The sequence below is a fragment of the Phyllobates terribilis genome, unplaced genomic scaffold, assembly GCF_046119375.1.
Source record: "Phyllobates terribilis strain yellow unplaced genomic scaffold, ASM4611937v1 Scaffold_1__5_contigs__length_1240528914, whole genome shotgun sequence".
In the NCBI taxonomy this organism is placed as follows: Eukaryota; Metazoa; Chordata; class Amphibia; order Anura; family Dendrobatidae; genus Phyllobates; species Phyllobates terribilis.
The window spans coordinates 894,439,169-894,462,562 of record NW_027362761.1 but is presented as its reverse complement, the minus strand read 5'-3'; the positions used below and the strand labels follow the sequence as shown (position 1 = coordinate 894,462,562).

The 23,394-nt window shown below is 41.8% G+C and overlaps 1 protein-coding gene across 1 annotated transcript in view; it reads left to right on the top strand.

The window, feature by feature from the left end:
* CFI (complement factor I) overlaps nt 1-23,394 on the top strand; it is a 90,734-nt gene that overhangs the window by 40,136 nt on the left and 27,204 nt on the right. Inside the window, exons 5-12 of the mRNA XM_073640760.1 lie at nt 2,834-2,944; nt 3,064-3,171; nt 9,601-9,657; nt 10,850-10,885; nt 11,477-11,580; nt 12,319-12,422; nt 14,453-14,736; nt 15,012-15,113. Of these exons, the coding sequence (XP_073496861.1) occupies nt 2,834-2,944; nt 3,064-3,171; nt 9,601-9,657; nt 10,850-10,885; nt 11,477-11,580; nt 12,319-12,422; nt 14,453-14,736; nt 15,012-15,113 (906 nt within the window). The remainder of the gene's footprint in view (nt 1-2,833; nt 2,945-3,063; nt 3,172-9,600; nt 9,658-10,849; nt 10,886-11,476; nt 11,581-12,318; nt 12,423-14,452; nt 14,737-15,011; nt 15,114-23,394) is intronic.

The window sequence follows — 23,394 nt, the reverse complement described above, 5'->3', positions numbered from 1 at the left end:
GAAAGTCGTTTTTATAGCATTGTAAGCCTACAAATTGAAATACAAAATAATTATATGGGATATTTCATTACCTAAGATGGGAAAAGGGGGGGAGCCCAACAACTAGGGAAAGGGAAAGTGGAGACCCCTAGGCAGATCTTACAACACCCTGACTCCCCTATCGTCCCTAAATAGGTTCTGCGCCAAGCAAGATACCTAATCCCTGACTAACCCTAGAGCTAGGCCCTAGGTAGGGAGGGGACAGGGTGAGCACTAGTCAGCCCCACTCCAACTAAAGACAAACAAGGCAAACAGATAAGACGATACACTTAGCTTTGAGAAGACACCAGACAGATCACGACAACAATCACCAAGGAACTCCAAGAAGAAATTAGCTGACCACTAGAACTCCAGGGCTGAGTAGAGGAAAATAGTTCTATCACCAGCGACTTTCTGGAGACACTGAGAGCAATTATAGATCAAGCAAGGGTGTGTCAATTAGCAGCAGAAGGTGGAGATCACTGCTGGGTTCTAGCGAGAGAAGGATACCACTACACTACAGAGATGAAAGGATCAAGAAGGTGTCTGCAAAGCCAAGCGCAGTGACCTTCTACAGCTGGATCCAGAATGACTGTCTGTCAAACCTGATACACCCGTAACACTAACTCTACAAATGATGTTATTCAGATGAAAACCCTGAGGGATCCATTCACTATAATGAGGCAGCAAAGTTACTCTGGACTTCGTCTGGCCTCTGTTCAGCGGTGTCCTTCTTTTCAAAGGTGCAAAAAACTGTGGCCGGCTGCACTTTTCTGCACGCTTAAAAAACAGACACCACTGGATCATAGGCCAGATGGTGTCCACAGTGTCTCCATCTGCTTCATTATAGGGAATCTTCCACTCGGGGTTCCATCTGAATCACGTATTTCAGAGATTTACATATAAACCCCAGTGTAAGCGCTCAGTGTAGAGCGCAGGATAAATGTGTGAGGAGCCTTACTGTGATCTTTGGGAGGCAGAGTGAACAAATCAACAGCAGGTCAAGAATTGGTTTTATTTATTTTTTTACACAGTTTCTCGTGCAGTATAAGTGATTTGACGACTTTGTTCTTTGGGTCGGTGCGATTAGAGCAATACCAGATTTATATAATTTTTTATGTTTGGCTGCTGTCACACACTTAAAAAAGCTTTTTTGCAAAAACAAGGTTTTGCATCCCCATATTTTGAGAGCTTTAATTTTTTGATGTTTCTGCCGACAGAGTCATGTGAGGGCTTGTTAACTGTCTTGTTTTATTCTTCTGGTCGGTACGATTACAGCGGTGCCACATTTATATAATTTTTTTTTATGTTTTGCCACTTTTACACAATAAAAACTGTTTTATAGAAAACATTATTGTTTTTGCATTCCTGTATTCTGAGAGCTATAGCTTTTTATTTCTCCACTGATGAAACTGTATGGCGGCTTATTTTTTGCGGGACTAGATGACGTTTTGCGCGATACCATTTTTATTTCCATTCGAGTTTTTCATTGCATTTTATTCCACTTTTTGTTCGGCAGTATGATGAAAAAGAATAGTTTTTTGCCACATTCTTTATTTATTTTTTTACGGTGTTCATCATTCCGAATGCTGCAATAGCAAATATGTGTACATTTTGTATTTATTCTTGTTTTTACATAAATATACCAATTTATGGGTGTAATATTATTATTATTTTTTATTATTTTGTTATATTTTTTAAAAACAATTACAATTTTTTTACTTTTTACTTAGTTTCTTTATGAGGCTTTACCTTTTATTATTTTGATCGCTGATATAATGCATTGCATACCCAGCAGTGCAATGCATTATACCTGTCAGTGCTGCACTGGGGGAAGACTTTTAGACCATGCTCCTGGCGTGGTTTAACAGACTTGCCATAGTTGGCTGACCCGGAGGTCTTCATGATGACCTCAGATTGCCATGTCAACGGTCAGGCCCCTCTCCTAGCCTCCCAAATGCTGCGACCAATATTGATTGTGGCATTTAGTGGGTTAAACATCTGGGGGCAGTGCAGGCCCCTGCTTCTGGCAATGACAGCCCAGGTCTCGTATGTCATGTAAACCAAGCGCCTGACTGTGACCGCACAGGCACAACTCCTGTGCTGTGCATGATCGCCATGACGTATGTGTACGTCAAAGGTCGTGAAGGAGTTAAAGAGGACATGTCACCAGGCCAAAGGTGGCCAATTTTTGCTCTTACTTTATTCCAGCTGCTTCTCTGAGTATTCTGGGTTTTTTTTCTTTCTTTAAAATCCGGTATACCATTCCGGAAATGTGAACCTTTATATTTGGTGCTAATTTTTATTGTATTTATCAAGGGGGCGTAATACACAGAATTCTTTGGGGACATGTCTTCAAACTGCCCTGTGAGCAATGCCCCATTGGTAAAGACCATAAAAAGTAGCACTAAATAAAAAGGCCGATAACATTGAAACACTATTATAGGGTTATAAAAAAAAACTCAGGGGGGCAGCAGGAATGAAAATACAGCAAAAATTGGCCACTTTTACCTACATATTTTCTTTAAGCTGATCACCCATTCATTCATCATTAGGACACAAATATCCCAACAGTCTGGCAAATTTGATATTTTGGTGCAGGGGGGATACACGGCCTGTGACACTGGTAAAGCTGCACACTTTTCCTACAGTGGCGCGCTGCTATCAGTTTGGCTTCAGCCTTTGTGGTTCAGAGAATGCTAGCTTTTAGAAAGCATGCTTTTTTATGCATCATCAGTGTAAATTGTTTTTTATAAAAAATCCTGACAATACATAAAACATTTGCACAAGTAACTAATCTCTTGTTCTATTGCAGAATGTGACAAAGGTCTGTTCACTTGTGTTAATGGAAAATGCATTGATTTTAATCAAACTTGTAATGGGCAAAATGATTGTGGAGACCTCAGTGATGAACTGTGCTGTACAGGTAACTATGACAGACTAATCACTGACACAATATACTTTAACGTTTAATTATCATATCTTTCCTATTGCTGGGGCATACATTGACTCTCGTATTTTATTTATTTTCATATGTCATTTCAGAATGTAAAAATAGTTTCCACTGTAAGGCAGATGTATGCATCCCAGAGGAAAATAAGTGCAATGGTGAGGTGGACTGTATCAGTGGAGAAGACGAGGACAACTGCGAAGGTAAAATGAACATGTAGTCACATTATATTGTCCATAGAAAAAAAAGGAACATTTTTAAAATATCTTGTTTTAAGTCTTGTGTCATCAAAAGTGTGGTTTATTCATAACAATGGATACATAACACTAGCCTAAAACAGTAGATTAGACTATACCTACAAAAAATAAACATATATGAAGGCATATGGTATATATCATCACAATACAGTAGAGGCAATAGGACATATCAAAATAATTTTCCAAGAAGTCAAGGGAACATTTACAATCCCAGTTCCCAAAAAATTGGGACGCAATGTAAAATGTAAAGTAGCAAGAATGCAATGATTTGAGAATGTTTTACAGCTATATTTTATTCACAACAGAGCATAGAACACATATTAGAAATTGAAAGTGACACATTTTTACATTTCATTTGAAAAACAACTAACATATTTCGAAATTGATGACTGCAACACTCTCAAAAGAGTTGGGACAGGCCATTTCTACCATTGTGTGGAATCCCCTCTTCTTTTTATAACACTCTGTAATCATCAGCGAAGTGAGGAGATCAATTGCTGAAGGTTTCGGAAAGGAATTTTGTCCCATTCTTGTCTGATGTAGTATAAGAAGATGAAAGTTGTGTCCACATTCCCCCTTGTTAATATGCAATGTGATGTGATGCATTATAATGTTTTACATTGTTATGTGATAGAGTTGTGTTCTGCCGAGCAACAGGTGTAGTTCCAAGGTGTCAGCAAGTAAAGATGTTAAGTTACTGCCATAGTGGTAAACTAGTTCCCCTAAGGGAAAAGAGGGAGCGGGACCACGGGTTGAGGACAGGACTCTCACTTACTGGACTGTAGTACTGTCCTGGGTTGTGGTGAAGACAAAGGAACTTTGGGGAGAAATAAGTAAGCCTGGAAGAGGTAGAGAGACCGTGTGTGAAGATGCTATATGTAGTTATGCACTTGCAATCTATTATACATAATTCTCATCAAGTTAATGTTAAGTAAAAGTCTGTTTATATGTGAGTGATGGTCTCCCTCACTGAGTTGTTCAACATCCATCTCTGGCCAGCCAAAGTCACCAGCATTATGCGGCTTGCAAGGGTGTAGCGCCCCCATAAACGAAGCCCACACACCAAGCCAGGACCCCCATCTTCATGTAGCGTGCCGGGACTTGAAAGACGAGTACTGCCCCGCGCCAAGTTACAGTAAGACTCCAGCTGCTCAACCGTTCAGTGTCTTCTTTATTGGATTTTTCATTTCATAATGCACCAAATGTTTTCTATTAGTGAAAGGTGTGAACTGCAGGCAGACAGTTCATCACCCAAACTCTTCTTCTGCAAAGATGTATGCAGTATGTGGTTTAGCATTATCTTCCTGAAATATGCAAGGCCTTCCTTACAATAGACATTGTCTGGATAGGAGCATATGTTCTTCTAAAACCTCTATATAATGCTTAGCATTGATAATGGCCTTCAAGATGTGTAAGCTGCCCATATCATAGACATTAGTCAGAGATACAGGCTTTTGAACTATGCGCTGATAACCAGCTAGATGATCCCTCTCCTCTTGAGTCCGCAGGACACAACATTCGTGGTTTTCATAAAAATTTTGATTCAGACACAGAACAATTTTCCATTTTGCTTTAGTCCATTTTAACTGAACTTTGGTCCAAAGAAGACGGCAGTAGATATTCCAATATTGTGTGTCAGCCTTGTCCCTTGTGTACTAGGATTTGTCCACAATCTCTGAATCTTGTTATGATATTATGTACTGTAGATAGTGGGATATTTAAAGTCTTTACAATTCTACATATGAACATTTTTCTGAAATTGTCTCACAATTTTTAGACACAATTCACGGATTATTGTGACATGCAGAAGTAGTGCTGTTGCTTCCAAAGCATCCAGCAACTGTTACAAATAACACAAGCACAGGAGACAGGAAGTGTTGTGCTTCAGAAGCATCCAGCAACTAGAAGGGTTAACACAGTCACAGGAGACAAGGAGTGTTTTAGCAGAAGTGATTGTGGGGAACTTATTATTGTAGTCTGGCTGAAGCTGAAGAGAAAGGTGGTGTGTTATCTGGAACGTTTTAACTGGACATTATTTTCGATGTTGCGCACTTTAACAGCTGACGAGAAGAAAGACTGGAAGACGTCTCTGTCAACAGTGGTACATGCCTATAACTGTACAAAGTGAGATGCAACGGGTTACTCACCCTTCTTCCTATTGTATGGACGATCGCCAAGACTGCCAATCGACATCATGTTCGATACTCCGGTGTCAGAGACTTACAGAACGTATCCGGAGTATGTTAGGAAATGGAAGGAACGGATGGCAGAGGCATACAACATAGCGTCCAAAGTGGTTATGCAAGGACAGAGCAAGAATAAGTAGTACTATGATCGAAAATGTTATGGAGCAGAATTGGCACCGGGAAGCCGGGTGCTAGTCAAGAACGTACGGGAGAAAGGTGGTAGAGGAAAACTTTGTTCGTACTGGGAAGACAAGGTGTATGTGGTCATAAAGAGGAAAGCCGATGACAGTCCAGTGTATGAAATCCGATTGGAAAGAGGGGACAAGAAAACCAGAATAGTCCATCGGAATTTATTACTACCCTGTGATTATCTTCCACCACAACAAGACTTCCCAGAAGCAGACCGACATCGACCAAGATCGACTAAGGGACCACCACAGACTGAAGCTCCGGAGGTGGATAGTGACCTTGAAAGTTCCGAGGAGGAGAAGCACACCATTGTATTTCTCGAACCGGCAAGGAGAGGGATGTACCAGCCTCAAGAGAGTGAACTAAGTCCCGAGGCTCCAGAGTTTGTACTAAGGAGTACAGATGAAGTCCAATTCAGATCTGATGATCGAACAATGGGCACTGAAGAGACCGATCGACACTCAGGAGGAGCGGAATTACCAGACCATGCGGAAACAGGCAATTCAGGAGAAGTACAGGAACTTACAGAGGCAGCTCCAAGAGCATCTGAGGAAGCACGGGAAATGAGTGCGGCAGAAGAAACTCCTGTGACTAAAGAACCCGTGGTATCTGAGGAACAACCCACCAGGAGAATGTCGACTCGAGAAGTGAGGAGGCCCGTGATGTTGATGTATGAGACACTTGGTGAACTGAGTCAAGTGCCAAGGATTGTCGACTTGAGTGGTATTCACTACCGAGAGACAGTATGGACTATGTTACCTGGTGGAAAGACTTGTTTTGGCCTAGTGAGAGAGAAAGCTGGTTGAAGACGTATGAAAAGCTCCAGGGGAAGAGATGCTGATTGTTTTAATTGTGTTATTTGTTTATTTCTTACAGGAGTACTACAAGAAAAAGGTCATAAGAATAGGTTGTTATCAATGTTTATAAATTTTATACCAATTTGACAATGACAAATTTATATATATAGTTACTAAGCTTTCACCACTGTCTCAGAATTGGTCAGATTGACCAATTAAGATGAATGTTGAGGACGACATTCTAAAAGGAGGGAAGAGTGTGACATGCAGAAGTAGTGCTGTTGCTTCCAAAGCATCCAGCAACTGTTACAAATAACACAAGTACAGGAGACAGGAAATGTTGTGCTTCAGAAGCATCCAGCAACTAGAGGGGTTAACACAGTCACAGGAGACAGGGAGTATTATAGCAGAGTCCCAGGGGGATTGTGGGGAACTTTTTATTGTAGTCTAGCTGAAGCTGAAGAGAAAGATGGTGTGTTATCTGAATCTGACAGAAGGCAACTGAACAGGATTCAGATCAGGAGAGAAACTAAACACAGGTCAGATAAACTCCCTGGACTAACAGTGCAGAGCATTATCGGGCAGGAAGATAAGGGTTGGAAGGAATTGTGTCACAGGGATCATCTCCCTCATCAAACCCTTCCTCCCTTCATCTCCATGCAGGATAAAGAATGCTGTGTACTATTGTGTCCATGTGAAAGAAAAGCCTGTGGTTGTGTATGGATAGAAGTGTGCTGCTAAGAGATTTAATCTGTGCTGAATTATGCTACTGAAGAGACTGTAATACTGTGCCTTGTGAAGAAACTACTGTATTGTTACTGGAGCCGGTTGCTCAAGAAACTCAGACTGTACTGCAATGAAGAATGTTGCTGTAATATCCCTGAATTGCACTGGCCGTGCTTCAGATTAAATTCCACTGTTAAACTGTTGAAAAAGACTCTTGTCAGATGTGTCTGGTCAGCAATTGAATCTATTGTGTGCCTGAGAGAAGCTGCAGCCTATGGTTGCCCTGAGTGACAGTTCCCCCGGGATTCCAAAGAATTCAAGAAACTCGTCTCACCCTATTTGAACCTAGCAGCGTGCGTGTAACACTCTGACCATCTCTGCTTCTGAAAGACTCTGCCACTGTTAGATGCTCTTTTTATACACAGTCATTGACTTGAAAAATTGATCCTCTAGCAGATTTTCCATAGTACCACTTACTTTTCCAGCCTTTTCTGTCACAACTTTTTGAGATGTGTTGCTACCATCTTTTTTTTTAATTTTTAATGATTTTTTAAAAAATAAAATGTAAAAATGTCTAACCTTCCAATTCCCATCTGTTTTCTATTGAGAATAAAATATGGCTATAAGAGATTTCCAAATCATTGCATTCTTGTTTTTTTTTACATCTTGCACAACGCCCCAATTGTTTTGGAATTGTAGTTTTAATTCAGACATACCTGTTAGAGTATAGTGAAAAATTACAGCAGGAAATTACAGCTTTTATTGTAACAAAGGAAAATCTTCCTTCACTGCAGATCAGTGTGTTACAAAACTATATAAATAACATTCATTTTCACTGTTATATTTAAAAAGTGAAGCATAGCATACCACTAAGTTACTCAATATGACAACTCATACTGCTGCCAAATGCAAGAAGTGTATAAGCTATTGTCTTCATCAGGTACATAATATTGCGCCAGATCATACTTGCTAACCACAGTGATCACTAACATGGTTTAAAGTAGCAAAGAAAACAAAGCCACTGCAATCATCAGGCTAGCATTTACTTTTTCAATGTTTCATTTCTGTGGCCTACCTGACACCACTCCTTCAGTAACACTAAGGAGCTTAAAACTTTTCTTGTTGCTGTAACACATCAAAATAAAAGTGTCTCCAGACAGATTTTTCCTGTTATTGCCCACTGTGGAACAGAAAAATACAGTGTGTTTAGGCATTGCATAAGGAGGTTAAGGCCACGGCCCCACTATCAGTATTCAGTTAGTATTTTTTCTCAGGAGTGGGAGCCAAAACCAGGAGTGGGTGATAAATGCAGAATTGGTGACTTGTTTCTATTATACCTTTTCTCTGATTGTTCCTCACCTGGTTTTGGCTCCCACTCCTGAGATAAAATACTGACCGAATACTGACCAAATACTGATAGTGGGGCCGTGGCCTAATAGTAATGTAACGCTCGTTCAGATGTCCTTTTTTTCACGTACGAGAAAAGTAGTCCTTGTTTCATCAGTGATTTTGTCCAGAGGTTTAATTAGATTTTTATCAGAGAGTTATCCGAGTTTCAATCGGACACATGAACAGCCGCTTATACTATACTAAGTTATATCAGTGAAAAACATGGATAGAACTTATATGCAAAAAACGGACATCTGATGAGTCTTAAGGCTATGTTCATATGTTGTATTGTTCCAGCATTTTTTGATGTATTTTATTTTATAAATTATACCACTATTAATTATACCACTAAGGTTGAATTCAGACATCCATCTATCATGATCTGAATACGGACAGCTATGCACGGACTGGAAATTTGACATAACAATATAGGCTTACAACTTCAGATCAGGAGACCTGTGGCCAGTCTGTGCATCACGGTCTGTACTCAGTGATACATGACATCTTAATGAGCTCGAAGGTCACATTCAGATGTTAGTGAAACACAGTCCATGTACAGACTGGCTGCGGGTCTCCGACTCAAACGCTACAAACTCATATTGTATATGTCTGTGAGGCTTTCAAGTTCAAATCAGGAGACCCATGGCCAATGTATGCATCACGGACTGTACTCAGTAATACATGGACACCTTAATGAGCTTCAAGGCCACAGGTAGACGTCCGTGATAAGGAGACCTGTAGTCAATCAGTGCATCGCGGTCCGTACTTCAATACGGACATCTGAATGAGCTCTAAGGCCGAATTCAGATGTCTGTGAAACATGGTCCATGTACCGTCATGTACAGACTGACCACAGGTCTCTGGTTCAAACTCAAATATACCTTTGTGGCTGTCAAGTTCAAGTCAAAACCCGTGGTTAGTCCGTGCCTCGAGGTCCATACTTGGACCATGTTTCTCGTACATCTGAAATAGGCCTAAAAAGAACTTCATATTTCGATGCAATGATAATACAAAATATACCTTCAGTGTTCAATGTGACTTTTATTTACGCTTTTCGATGTACTTTAATGTCTATTATTTGCCTTTAGATACTTCACAACGTCCACAAGCTAAATCAGAAAATCCTGTAACCAGTGTTGATGATGGTAACTATACATTCAGTTTACATGGTGAAAATGGGTACATGTGTGCACTTACACGTTCAGCGAGAGAGGAGAGCCATATGTCACAGGAGGCCCAAGCTTTATTATAAATTTTATTTTGCATGTTTCTCTTTCCCATACTATGATATGTCATAACATTACATTAATGGGGTTTAAAGCCCCTGCAGTAATTAATTTCTGAGAATCAGTGACAGTTACAATAGTCGGACTTCTTTCAGCCATTTTGCTTCTTTATTCTTACACATAGAGAGATGAATGTGAAACAGATAGGGTTATTTTTGTACATTGCCCACAGATACATGTGGGTATCTCTTACTACATGTGAACAGAGTTCTGTAAATTCCCACTTGCTTGCATTAACCATACGTCTGTTGCAGAATTTTTGTATGGTTTAGTAATTGTTCTCCACAAGGGTTTCAGCAGCAGCAGGTACTTGAATAAAGCTATCTGCTTGGCTTTAGAATAAGTTATTTGGATCTAACTGTATCCCACAGACTTTAGGGTGACGTACATCTTCAAGCTTGTCTATATAAAGGAGCGCAGTTTATCTCTCAAAGGCAAGGGAAATCTGTGAAAAAGATTATTCTTAATAAAGGGAATCTGACAGCAGGATTTCATCCCCTACTATTTATATGAGCATGTAGCTCTTTCAAAGTCAAACAATACTTTCTTAAGGCCATTCCCTTTCTCTGAGAAATCAACATTTGAATTGGATGTACATATGAGAATGAAAGACTGTGATAGATCTGAAGCCTCTATCATTCCAGCTCTATTTCCCTCCTTTTGACTTTGCATTTACTTGTGTCAATGACTGCCTTCTGGACATCTGTCAAGTCAGCAGTCTTCCCCATGATTGTGGAGCCTACTGAAACAGACTAAGAGACCTTTTTAAACGCTTAAGAAGCCTTTGCAGGTGTTTATTGTTAATTATTCTAATTTACTGAGTTAATGACTTTTGTCTTTTCATTGGTTGTAATCCATAATCATCAACATTAACAGAAATAAACGTTTGAAATAGATCACTCTGTTTGTAATGACTCTATATAATATATGAGTTTCACTTTTTGTATTTAAGAACTGAAATCAATTAACTTTTTGATGATATTCTAATTTAGTGAGATGCACCTGTATATTCTGATATTTTATACGCTAAGGAATCTCTCTTGTTATGCAGAGGGAAGCAATGCAGTGCCCTACGACATTGAAGCGGGTAAGAAAACACATAGAATTCTTAGATATTTCAATTTATTAATATACTGTGTGTGTTTAGAAGTAACTTAATCTTCTGTTCATGGTAATGTTTTGGTGGTCCTGAAACCTTTTTAATCAGTCTAAAAACTTTTTGGATAATGATAAAGCATATTTGGACGACATGGAGACACAAAGCCATGGACCACAAGGACAAGATCGTCTACTACTACTATATTCTCTCCTATTATTTCCGCTACAATCACTATAATTCTCCTTGATGGGAGAGAGGAGGAAACATGGGCAATTGTTGTTATTCATGCTCATTTGACGCCACTGTTAAAGACTACATTGTTGCTTATTAACGTATTGCACAGCAATTTATATAGCTACATTGACTTATGTCATAAAATTTATATACAGAATGGTTTCTCTTTAGTCAAATCAACCATTTATTATGCTGTGTTTTTGCAATCTGGCCCCGGACCCGGGGAAGATGAGTACCACCTATGTATGTTGTTTTACAGGTATGTAATTGTTTAGGCACGTGATTTCTGACATGACCATGACATGATTCATTACAATTGTTAATATTTACCTTTTATCTAAAAAGAGAGAAAACTTATAAAGGATAGCATTCCAAAACTCCATTGTGGGCTTCCTAAACAAGAGCACACAAGAGTAAAAAGAATCATCGGAGGTCAAAAAGCAGATAAGGTAAAATGCTTTACATGACACTGCATAACCCACGAACACACTTACATAAGCCCCTTAAAAGGAAATCTGTCTCAAGATTTTGCCGACTAACATGAGAGCAGCATAATGTAGTGACAGAGACCCTGATTCCAGCTATGTATAACTTACTGGGCTGCTTGCTACCGTTTTGATAAAATCACTGTTTTATCAACAGAATATTACTTCTAGAGGACTAGTAAACCTGCTGCCATGTAGTCCTCCATATTCATGAGCTCTGTATAACCTTTTCTCTGGCAGTACCACTGCCAATAACTGGTGGGGTGGTGTTCATGCACCACACCATTACAATTGGGTATTTCGGAGTCCATTCTTATGATCAGTAGGAGGCTCAGCTGTTGGACGGCCGCCGTTACGTAAGTTGCACTGGTCCTTTGCATAAGTGATAACTTTAAATGTTGACTACCCTTAAAATGGTCATTCATGGATTTTATTGACATATTTAGCAGGAAAATAACTTGCTACTCATCATTTTCATGACATTTCCCTATTAGCCAAGGAAGCTTTGGAGAACTCCAGTGAATGCTTGGCTTTTGAATGTAGAGATGTAAAAAAAATTCTGGTTATATCAGCAGCTATGGTTTTACTTATCTGTAAAGTGTAGAGGAAAATTTAATTTATTGGTCTCTCAACATTGGCCTTATCTCTGCAAGCAAGTTACTTAAAACTAATATGTGGCATTGATTTTCTTTCTTATTTCAGAATCAATTTCCATGGCAAGTGGCCATAAAAGATGGCACAAAGATCAACTGTGGAGGAATTTATATTGGTGGCTGCTGGGTATTGACAGCTGCTCACTGCGTCAGGTACAGGGTTTTCCTTACATTTCATTAAAGTGTGTCCAAATTTCTATGTAAAAGCTCCATTTTTATAGCTCTGTATCCCGTTTCCTTTCAGACATAGTTAAATTACACTGCTCAAAAAAATAAAGGGAACACTCAAATGACACATTCTAGATCTGAATGAATGAAATATTCTCATTGAATACTTTGTTCAGTAAAAAGTTGAATGTGCTGACAACAAAATCACACAAAAATCAACAATGGAAATCAAATTTAGTAACCAATGGAGGCCTGGATTTGGAATCACCCCCAAAATTAAAGTGGAAAAACACACTACAGGCTGATCCAACTTTGATGTAATGTCCTTAAAACAAGTCAAAATGAGGCTCAGTATTGTGTGTGGCCTCCACGTGCCTGTATGACCTCCCTACAACACCTGGGCATGCTCCTGATGAGGTTGTGGATGGTCTCCTGTGGGATCTCCTCCCAGATCTGGACTAAAGCATCTGCTAACTCCTGGACAGTCTGTGGTGCAATGTGACGTTGGTGGATGGAGCGAGACATGATATCCCAAATGTGCTCAATCGGATTCAGGTCTAGGGAATGGGCGGGCCAGTCCATAGCTTCAATGCCTTCATCTTGCAGGAACTGCTGACACACTCCAGCCACATGAGGTCTGGCATTGTCCTGCATTAGGAGGAACCCAGGGCCCACCACACCAGCATATAGTCTCACAAGGGGTCTGAGGAACTCATCTCGGTACCTAATGGCAGTCAGGCTACCTCTGGCGAGCACATGGAGGGCTGTGCGGCCCTCCAAAGAAATGCCACCCCACACCATTACTGACCCACTGCCAAACTGGTCATGCTGAAGGATGTAGCAGGCAGCAGATCGCTCTCCACGGCGTCTCCAGACTCTGTCACGTCTGTCACATGTGCTCAGTGTGAACCTGCTTTCATCTGTGAAGAGCACAGAGCGCCAGTAGCGACTTTGCCAATCCTGGTGTTCTGTGGCAAATGGCAAGCATCCTGCATGGTGTTGGGCTGTGAGCACAACCCCCATCTGTGGACATTAGGCCCTCATACCGCCCTCATGGAGTCGGTTTCTAACCGTTTGTGCAGACACATGCACATTTGTGGCCTGCTGGAGGTCATTATGCAGGGCTCTGGCAGTGCTCCTCCTGTTCCTCCTTAAACAAAGGCAGAGGTAGTGGTTCTGCTGCTGGGTTGTTGCCCTCCTACGGCCCCCTCCATGTCTCCTGGTGTACTGGCCTGTCTCCTGGTAGCGCCTCCAGCCTCTGGACACTACGCTGACAGACACAGCAAACCTTCTTGCCACAGCTCGCATTGAGTTGTAGAGTTCGTCTCATGCTACCACGAGTGTGAAAGCACAACCAACATTCAAAAGTGAGCAAAACATCAGCCAGAAAGCATTGGGATGTGGTCTGTGGTCCCCACCTGCAGAACCACTCCTTTATTGAGTGTGTCTTGATAATTGCCAATAATTTCATCTATTGTCTATTCCATTTGCACAACAGCATGTGAAATTCATTGTCAATCAGTGTTGCTTCCTAAGTGGACAGTTTGATTTCACAGAAGTTTGATTTACTTGGAGTTATATTCTGTCGTTTAAGTGTTCCCTTTATTTTTTTGAGCAGTGTATATAATTATGGCTGCCTGGAGATGTAGATTAGTCAGACAGGTGGGTCCTCGGCAGCTTTGCTTTGGCCACTCCTCTTGAGTGACAGGTCTCTCCCTGCATGCATATATAGGAAGAAACCTTTCAATAAAGGAGACCGGACTGGGAGAAGTCACTGGGGACCAGCCTGTTTGACTAGTCTCCCTTGCGGCTCAGTCCCAGCGGCTATTAAAGTATGCTGTCTGTGGATTGGGCAGCATGTATCAGCTATCAAGTTCCTTTTAAAGAGAGTAGTTCAGTGAGTTAACAAAACATATGTATATTTTGTTATTTTAGGGAAAATGCTCCATAGATGTTTAGTTTTTCTTAATATGTAATTGATTATTTGCAATAAAACTTATCTTCTATGATTACAGGGCAGACCAGGCCCAAAAATACCGTATAATGGTTGAGCTTCTGGATCGCTTGGCTTATGACGACGACATTGATTCCTTCCCAGTGAAAAGTGTAAAAGTCCATGAACTCTACAACCCTAACACATATGAAAATGATATTGCTCTGCTGGAGGTTATAAACATATACAACAAACCAGCATGTATGCAAGTTGACAATAACCTTGTAGCTGCTTGTGTGCCTTGGTCACCATATCAATTCATGCCAGGGGAATCTTGTACAGTATCTGGATGGGGACGTGCAGAAGGTAAATGCATACAATAAGAGGGGAACTATGGGTTACTTGGTTACTTGACTATATATATTGTTTTAAATCTCTGCTGTAAACTACCTAGTAGTAATGCTGCTAATATAAGTTTAGGGAAACCCAAAAGACTTTTACACTTCAATATGGGCATCACCCAGCTCAAATGATATGAAGTTTTACAGGGAGCACAGTCACATGATAGACGGCAGGAGCTACAGTACAGGAGTTCATCTCTATACTATAGTATTGCTAACTGATGGCTTGATTTTCCCTAGGATTCAGCAAAGTGTTCCATTTGAAGTGGGGCAATATTCATTTGATGAATAACTGCTCAACTGTCTACGAGGGACGTTTCTTTGAGAAAATGGAATGTGCAGGTAAGTTTTTTATGTTGCACTACTCTTCGCTAAAGGAAAAATTCAAAAGAAAAGCCGACAAAAATGAATCCATGATAGGTGTAAATACTAAAATATAACTTTATTGATAAAGAATATTAAAAATAGAAGGGTAGGAAAAAGAACTAAATAGAAAAGCGGACGCAATTCCAAGTGACAGTATTTAGAGATAAATATCGATACATACAGGTATCTGGCAAAATTGGGTACAATGATGATACAAAGTAAAAGTAATAAATTCAAATTAATGGAAATAAAGATAAATATGAGTGTCCATAAATATATTTAGAACTCAAAAATAAAGTGCAACAATGCATAGATCTATAGAAAACCCTAAATACCAAAGCCAAGTAGAATAGTCAAGAGATAACAATGTATCAGACAAAAAGGTATAGATATGCGGCTTTAAGCAACCTTGTATAGATGACAAAGTGCAAGTGCATAGATGCCTAAAGTCCACATGGTTATTGTTTAATATAACATGTAGGGAACGGTTATTGATATACAGATATACAGTACAGACCAAAAGTTTGGACACACCTTCTCATTTAAAGATTTTTCTGTATTTTCATGACTTTGAAAATTGTACATTCACACTGAAGGCATCAAAACTATGAATTAACACATGTGGGATTATATACTTAACAAAAAATGTGAAACAACTGAGAATATGTCTTATATTCTAGGTTCTTCAAAGGAGCCACCTTTTGCTTTGATGACTGCTTTGCCCACTCTTGCCATTCTCTTGATGATCTTCAAGAGGTAGTCACCGGAAATGGTTTTCTCTTCACAGGTGTGCCCTGTCAGGTTTAATAAGTGGGATTTCTTGCCTTATAAATGGGGTTGGGACCATCAGTTGTGTTGTGTAGAAGTCAGGTGGATACACAGCTGATAGTCCTACTGAATAGACTGTTAGAATTTGTATTATGGCAAGAAAAAAGAAGCTAAGTAAAGAAAAATGAGTGGCCATCATTACTTTAAGAAATGAAGGTCAGTCAGTCCGAAAAATTGGGCAAACTTTGAATGTGTCCCCAAGTGCAGTTGCAAAAACCATCAAGTGCTACAAAGAAATTGGCTCACATGAGGACCGCCCCAGGAAAGGAAGACCAAGAGTCACCTCTGCTTCTGAGGATAAGTTTATCCGAGTCACCAGCCTCAGAAATCCCAGGTTAACAGCAGCTCAGATTAGAGACCAGGTCAATGCCACACAGAGTTCTAGCAGCAGACACATCTCTACAACAACTGTTAAGAGAAGACTTTGTGCAGCAGGCCTTCATAGTAAAATAGCTGCTAGGAAACCACTGCTAAGGACAGGCAACAAGCAGAAGAGACTTGTTTGGGCTAAAGAACACAAGGAATGGACATTAGACCAGTGGAAATCTGTGCTTTGGTCTGATGAGTCCAAATTTGAGATCTTTGGTTCCAACCACCGTGTCTTTGTGCGACGCAGAAAAGGTGAACGGATGGACTCTACATGCCTGGTTCCCACCGTGAAGCATGGAGGAGGAGGTGTGATGGTGTGGGGGTGCTTTGCTGGTGACACTGTTGGGGATTTATTCAATATTGAAGGCATACTGAACCAGCATGGCTACCACAGTATCTTGCAGCGGCATGCTATTCCATCCGGTTTGCGTTTAGTTGGACCATCATTTATTTTTCAACAGCACAATGACCCCAAACACACCTCCAGGCTGTGTAAGGGCTATTTGACCAAGAAGGAGAGTGATGGGGTGCTACGCCAGATGACCTGCCGCCTCCACAGTCACCAGACCTGAACCCAATCGAGATAGCTTGGGGTGAGCTGGACCGCAGAGTGAAGGTAAAAGTGCCAACAAGTGCTAAGCATCTCTGGGAACTCCTTCAAGATGGTTGGAAGACCATTTCCGGTGACTACCTCTTGAAGCTCATCAAGAGAATGCCAAGTGTGTGCAAAGCAGTCATCAAAGCAAAAGGTGGCTACTTTGAAGAACCTAGAATATAAGACATATTTTCAGTTAGTTCACACTTTGTTGTTAAGTATATAATTCCACATGTGTTAATTCATAGTAGGCGTGGGGAGGGGGTGAATATTTATGCCCTCTAATAGCAGGCACAAGCGATCGCCCGGCAGCAGCAGGAGCCGCGCTGTGGCTATGCTGTGTGCCGTCTATTAAGGAGCATAAAGTCACTGCTCCCCGCGCACACAGTTCCGGTGTGGGGAGCAGTGACTTCCGGCAGCTGATCTCTCCTTGTGAGCCGCGCATGGCAGTGACGCCATGCTCTGCTCACATGGAGAGATCAGTGGGGGCAGACAGGACGCAGCGCTGGAGGAGAGAAAAGAAAGGTGAGTAGGAGTGTTTTTTTTGTTTATGTGCAGCATGATGGGGATTAGGGGGACCATGTATACCAGGATAAGGATGAGGGGGGCATATATATCATGATAAGGATGAGGGGGCCACATATACCAAGATAAGGAGGAGGGGGCCATACATACCAGGATAAGGATGAGGGGGCCATACATACCAGGAAAAGGATGAGGGGGCCATACATACCAGGATAAGGATGAGGGGGAACATACATACTAGTATACGGATGAGGGGGCCATACATACCAGGATAGGGATGAGGGACACCATGCATACCAGGATAGGGATGAGGGGGATCATATGTTAGAACCCTCCTGTTTGTTTTTTCTATCTTGGGTTTTGCGGTCACGTGAACATCTGCCTTTATAGTCCAGCTCCGCCCTTCTGGCTGTGCTGGACTTCAGTGTTTGACTGTTTCTCTAGCCAGGTGCTTCGGTGCCTTTCTCTGTCAAGTTTGCTTGGCCCTCTGGGACCTCTAGTACATTTTGTCAGTTTGTCTTTTTGTGTTCTGCAACAACTTCTGTTTAGGAGGTGTCCCATTTTTGTCCAAGTCCTTAGTTCTTTTTTGGACCCCTCCCTTAATTCTATAGGTCTTCGTTCAGACTAGCCGAGGACTAAGGCGGGTCTGTGCACTAGGAACAGGCAGCCGGCTACATCGTAGGGATTCAGCTTAGTCTTACTGTAGGGATAGCTTTCCCCTATCTTTCCTTAGTACATGTTGCAGATCATAACAGTAAGTCCAGCCCAAAAAACTAAAAGGAAAGAAATTCAGGGGATCAGTATGGTTTCCATCCAGGATTTGGCTCAAAGCCTGCAGGGATTGTCTCTGTAGGTGGCCGAGCTTCAGCAACATGTGAGTAGCTGTTCTGGAGCGCATTTTGTCGAACCCAAGGTAGGACTGCCTGATGTTTTTTATGGTAAACAGCAAGATTTTTTTTCCTTTAAAAATGCTTGTTTGTTATATTTTCATTTGAGACCAAGGTCCTCTGGGAATGAATCACAGCGCATTGGTTTTATTATGTCACTTTTGCACAATGAATCACAGGGGTGGGCCTTTTCTCTCCAGCCTAATGATCCGTGTTTAAGGTCTGTTGACGATTTTTTTTCTGCTATGGGTCTATTATATGACTATCCTGATCGAATCTCATCTGCTGAATCAGAACTTAGACGTTTGAATCAGGGGTCTGATGATGTTGAAAATTATTGCACACGCTTCAGGAGATGGGCTTCAGAAGTTAAGTGGAATGATCCAGCGCTGAGATGTTTATTTCTTGCTGGTCTGAGTGAAAGGGTTAAGGATTTGCTAATTGCATTCCCTGCACCTGAGACTCTGCAGGATGCTATGCAGTTAGCTGTTCGTATAGACAGGAGACTGAGGTGCAGGCTCAATGAGGTAAAGACTTCTGTAATGTCAGTTCCTAGTCCCCAGAAAATCTGCTCTGACGGCGGGGAACCAATGGAGGTTGGGGGGATGTCGCTCCACTCTCAGGAAAGAGACCGGAGGTTCGCCGAGGGTTTGTGTCTTTATTGTGGTAAAGCTGACCATTTTATTAAGTATTGTGAGCGTCAATTAAGTAAAGAAAAAAAAAGGTCAGTTACGCCCATATAGCTTGTTTACGCTCTGCAGGAGTATTTCTTTCTGGGAGTACTACTCTGCAGGGAGATTTGATTGAATTTCAGGTATTTGTGGATTGTGGTTCAACACTTAATGTGATTGATAAAGGGTTTTTGGAAAACCTTAAATTGAAATCCAAACCTTTATCATCACCTATTTCTGTGGTTGCAATTGATAACACTCATTTGAAATGTATTACTCACAAGGTTGCTGCATTTCCCCTCACTAACAATGGAGTTCACCAAGAAATTTTGGACTTGGTTGTTTTGGATAATTTACCCTCTCCAGTTGTTCTAGGATTGCCTTGGTTAAAACTGCACAATCCTTTATTGGACTGGTCTACTAATGTGATTAAGTTTTGGAGTCCGAAGTGCTATGATAAATGTTGTAATGGTCGCATTGCGGCTGTGGAAAAAGGGGAATTACCAGTACCTATTCAAGATTTTTGGAGGGTTTTTTCGGAGGAGGGGTCGCAAGTTTTACCTCCTCATAGGGATTATGATTGCGCCATTGATTTTGTTCCGGGTGCTACTCTTCCCAAAAGTCGCTTGTTTAATCTGACTATCCCTGAAAGAAAGGCCTTGGAGGAGTACATAGAGACTAGCCTGGCTGCTGGTTACATTAGACCTTCTAAGTCGCCTGTGGCAGTTGGATTCTTCTTTGTTAAAAAAAAAGGACTGCGGTTTACGTCCATGTCTGGATTTTCGTGAAATTAATAAGATTACCGTGTGCAATTCCTACCCATTGCCATTAATTCCTGACTTGTTTAACCAGTTAGTGGGAGACAAGTGGTTCTCCAAAATTCATCTCCGGGGGGCATACAATTTGTTACGAGTGAAGGAGGGTGATGAATGGAAAACTGCTTTTAACACTTCGATAGGTCATTTTGAGAATCTGGTGATGCCTTTTGGTCTTACCAATGCACCTGCATTTTTTCAGAACCTTATTAATGACATCCTGAGACCTCTGATTGGTAAGAATGTGGTTGTGTATTTGGATGACATTTTGATTTAATCACCAGATCTAGAGTCCCATTGGCAGAGTGTACGTGAAGTTTTGCAGTTATTGAGTGATAATTCACTCTTTGCTAAGCTGGAGAAATGTGAGCTCGCTGTGCAGAAAATTCGTTTTTTGGGCAACATTGTCTCCAGCGAGGGCTTTGAGATGGACCCTGTGAAGGTTCAGGCTGTGCAGGAATGGCCTAGGCCTATTGGTTTGAAATCTATACAGAGATTTTTGGGTTTTGCCTATTATTACAGGAAATTCATTAAAAATTTTTCTGTAATTGTTAAACCTCTAACCCATCTCACCAGGAAAGGTGCGAATGCGGCCCAGTGGACTACTGAGGCCATTGAAGCGTTTGAGTATCTCAAAGAGAGGTTCAGTTCTGCCCCTATCCTTATGCAGCCTGATGAGACCAAGCCTTTTTTGGTCGAGGTCGATGCTTCATTGGTGGGGGTTGGAGCAGTTTTGTCTCAGGAGAACAAGGGTGGAGTACATCCTTGTGCCTTCTTTTCGAAAAAAAATTCGGAAACCGAACTGAATTATGGTGTTGGAAATCGGGAGTTGCTGGCTATTAAACTTGCGTTTGAACATTGGCGTCATTTTTTGGAAGGCGCTAGATTTCCTATTCAGGTTTTCACAGATCATAAGAATTTGATCTATCTGGATGCTACCAAGCGCTTGAATGCCCGTCAAGCTAGGTGGGCACTTTTTTTTTCTCGGTTTCATTTTTCTGTTACCTATATCCCTGGTACTAAGAATGTTAAAGTCGATGCTTTATCTCGCAGCTTCTCTCCTACGGTCAGTGCCGAGGAGGAGGAGAGCATTTTACAGAAAGGAGTTGTGGTGGCGGCTTTGGACTCCGTTTTGAAGAATGGGATTCTGAAAGCTCAAGATGATGCTCCATCTAACACTCCCCATGGAAGGTTGTTCGTGCCTAGAGACTTTAGGAGAGATATGTTTGTGGAGTCTCTTGAGTCTCGGTTGGCAGGTCATCCAGGAATTTCGGAAACTAAGAGACTTATCAGTCACAGTTTTTGGTGGCCTGGATGGCAGAAGGAAGTCATCAAGTTGGTGCGTCAGTCTACTGTGTGTGCTAGGTCAAAGGCTTCACATACTCCTGCTGCGGGGTTGCTTTGCCCTCTGGAGGTTCCTAGTGCACCTTGGACCCATCTCACAATGGATTTTATTACTGATCTTCCTGTGTCCGAGGGTTTTACTGTCATCTGGGTGGTCGTGGACCGTTTTAGTAAGATGTGTCATTTGGTTCCATTCATTAAGTTGCCCTGCGCCAAGACACTCGCTAAGGCGTTTGTTAAGGAGATTGTCAAGCTCCATGGCGTTCCCACTGATATTGTTTCTGATAGAGGACTTCAGTTTGTGGCTCGCTTTTTGTGACAGGTTGGGAGTCCATTTGTCATTTTCGTCTGGTTATCATCCTGAGTCTAATGGACAGACTGAAAGAAAGAACCAGGATGTTGAACAGTTTTTGCGTTGTTTTGTGGCGGACAATCAAGAGGTGTGGTCTGAGTTTCTGCCTCTCGCAGAATTTGCTCTTAACAATCATACATCCTCCTCTGCTGGGTGTTCTCCTTTTTTTTGTTGTACTGGGAGACATCCGTCTTTTGGTTCGTTCTCCAAATTAGGGTCGGCGGTTCCAGAGGAGGAGAATTTTTCCGGTGATTTGGAGAGAGTTTGGACTAATGTACATTGCAACCTTCAAGAGGCTAACAAGAAGTCCAAGAAGTATTTTGACAGGAAACGTAAAGAGGTTTTGTTTACTGTGGGTGACATGGTTTGGTTGTCCTCGAAGAACCTGCGGTTGAGGAATCCCTCTAAAAAACTGGGTCCTAAGTTTGTGGGTCCATTTAAAGTGCTTCAGGTTGTTAACCCATGTGCTGTTAGGTTGGATGTCCCTACTTCCTGGAAGATTAATCCTGTGTTTCATGTTTCCTTGTTGAAAAAGGCTGATGTATCTGATAGGGACGCCACTGTCACAGTTCCTCCTGTGGTGGAAGACGGCGAATATGAAATTTCTCGTATCTTGAATTCTAGATGGCATAGAGGGAGATTACAGTATCTTGTCTCCTGGAAGGGTTTCGGTCCTGAAGACAACTCCTGGGTAAGGATGGATTATGTCTCTGCTTGTTAAAGCTTTCCACAGGAGGTTTCCGGATAGGCCTGGGCCTGGAGGATCTGGAGGATCCTCATAAAAGAGGGGGTACTGTTAGAACCCTCCTGTTTGTTTTTTCTATCTTGGGTTTTGCGGTCACGTGACCTTCTGCCTTTATATTCCAGCTCCGCCCTTCTGGCTGTGCTGGACTTCAGTGTTTGACTGTTTCTCTAGCCAGGTGCTTCGGTGCCTTTCTCTGTCAAGTTCGCTTGGCCCTCTGGGACCTCTAGTACATTTTGCAGTTTGTCTTTTTGTGTTCTGCAACAACTTCTGTTTAGGAGGTGTCCTATTTTTGTCCCAGTCCTTAGTTCTTTTATGGACCCCTCCCTTAATTCTATAGGTCTTCTTTCAGACTAGCCGAGGACTAAGGTAGGTCTGTTCATTAGGAACAGGCAGCCCGCTACATCGTAGGGATTCAGCTTAGTCTTGCTGTAGGGACAGCTTTCCCCTATCTTTCCTTAGTACATGTTGCAGATCATAACATCATACATAGCAGTATACAGATGAGGGGGCCATACATACCAGGATAAGGATGAGGGGGCCATGTATACCAGGATAAGGATGAGGGGGCCATGTATACAAGGATAGGGATTAGGGGTGCCATGCATACCAGGATAGGGTTGAGGGGTGCCATGCATACCAGGAAAGGGATGAGGGGTGCCATGCATACCAGGATAGGGATTAGAGGTGCCATAGATACCAGGATAGGGATTAGGGATGCCATATATGCCAGGATAGGGATGAGGGGTGCCATGCACACCAGGACAGGGATGAGGGGTGCCATGCATATCAGGATGGGGATTGCTGTGCCATTCATACCAGGATAGGGATGAGGGGTGCCATGCATACCAGGATAAGGATGAGGGGTGCCATGCATACCAGGATGGAGGGGTGCCATGCATATCAGGATGGAGGGGTGCCATGCATACCAGGATGGGAATGGGGGCCACATATAATAGGAAGGGGGGGCATGTATACCAGGATGGAGGATATTATCAGTATTTGGGGACATTACCCCTATACCAATGTCAGCCGCAGACCCCCTCCCCGTTAACAGTGCATCGTGACCACATTTTTTGTTTACATTTTCTATTTTCCTCCTCTAAAACCTAGGTGAGTCTTATGGTCC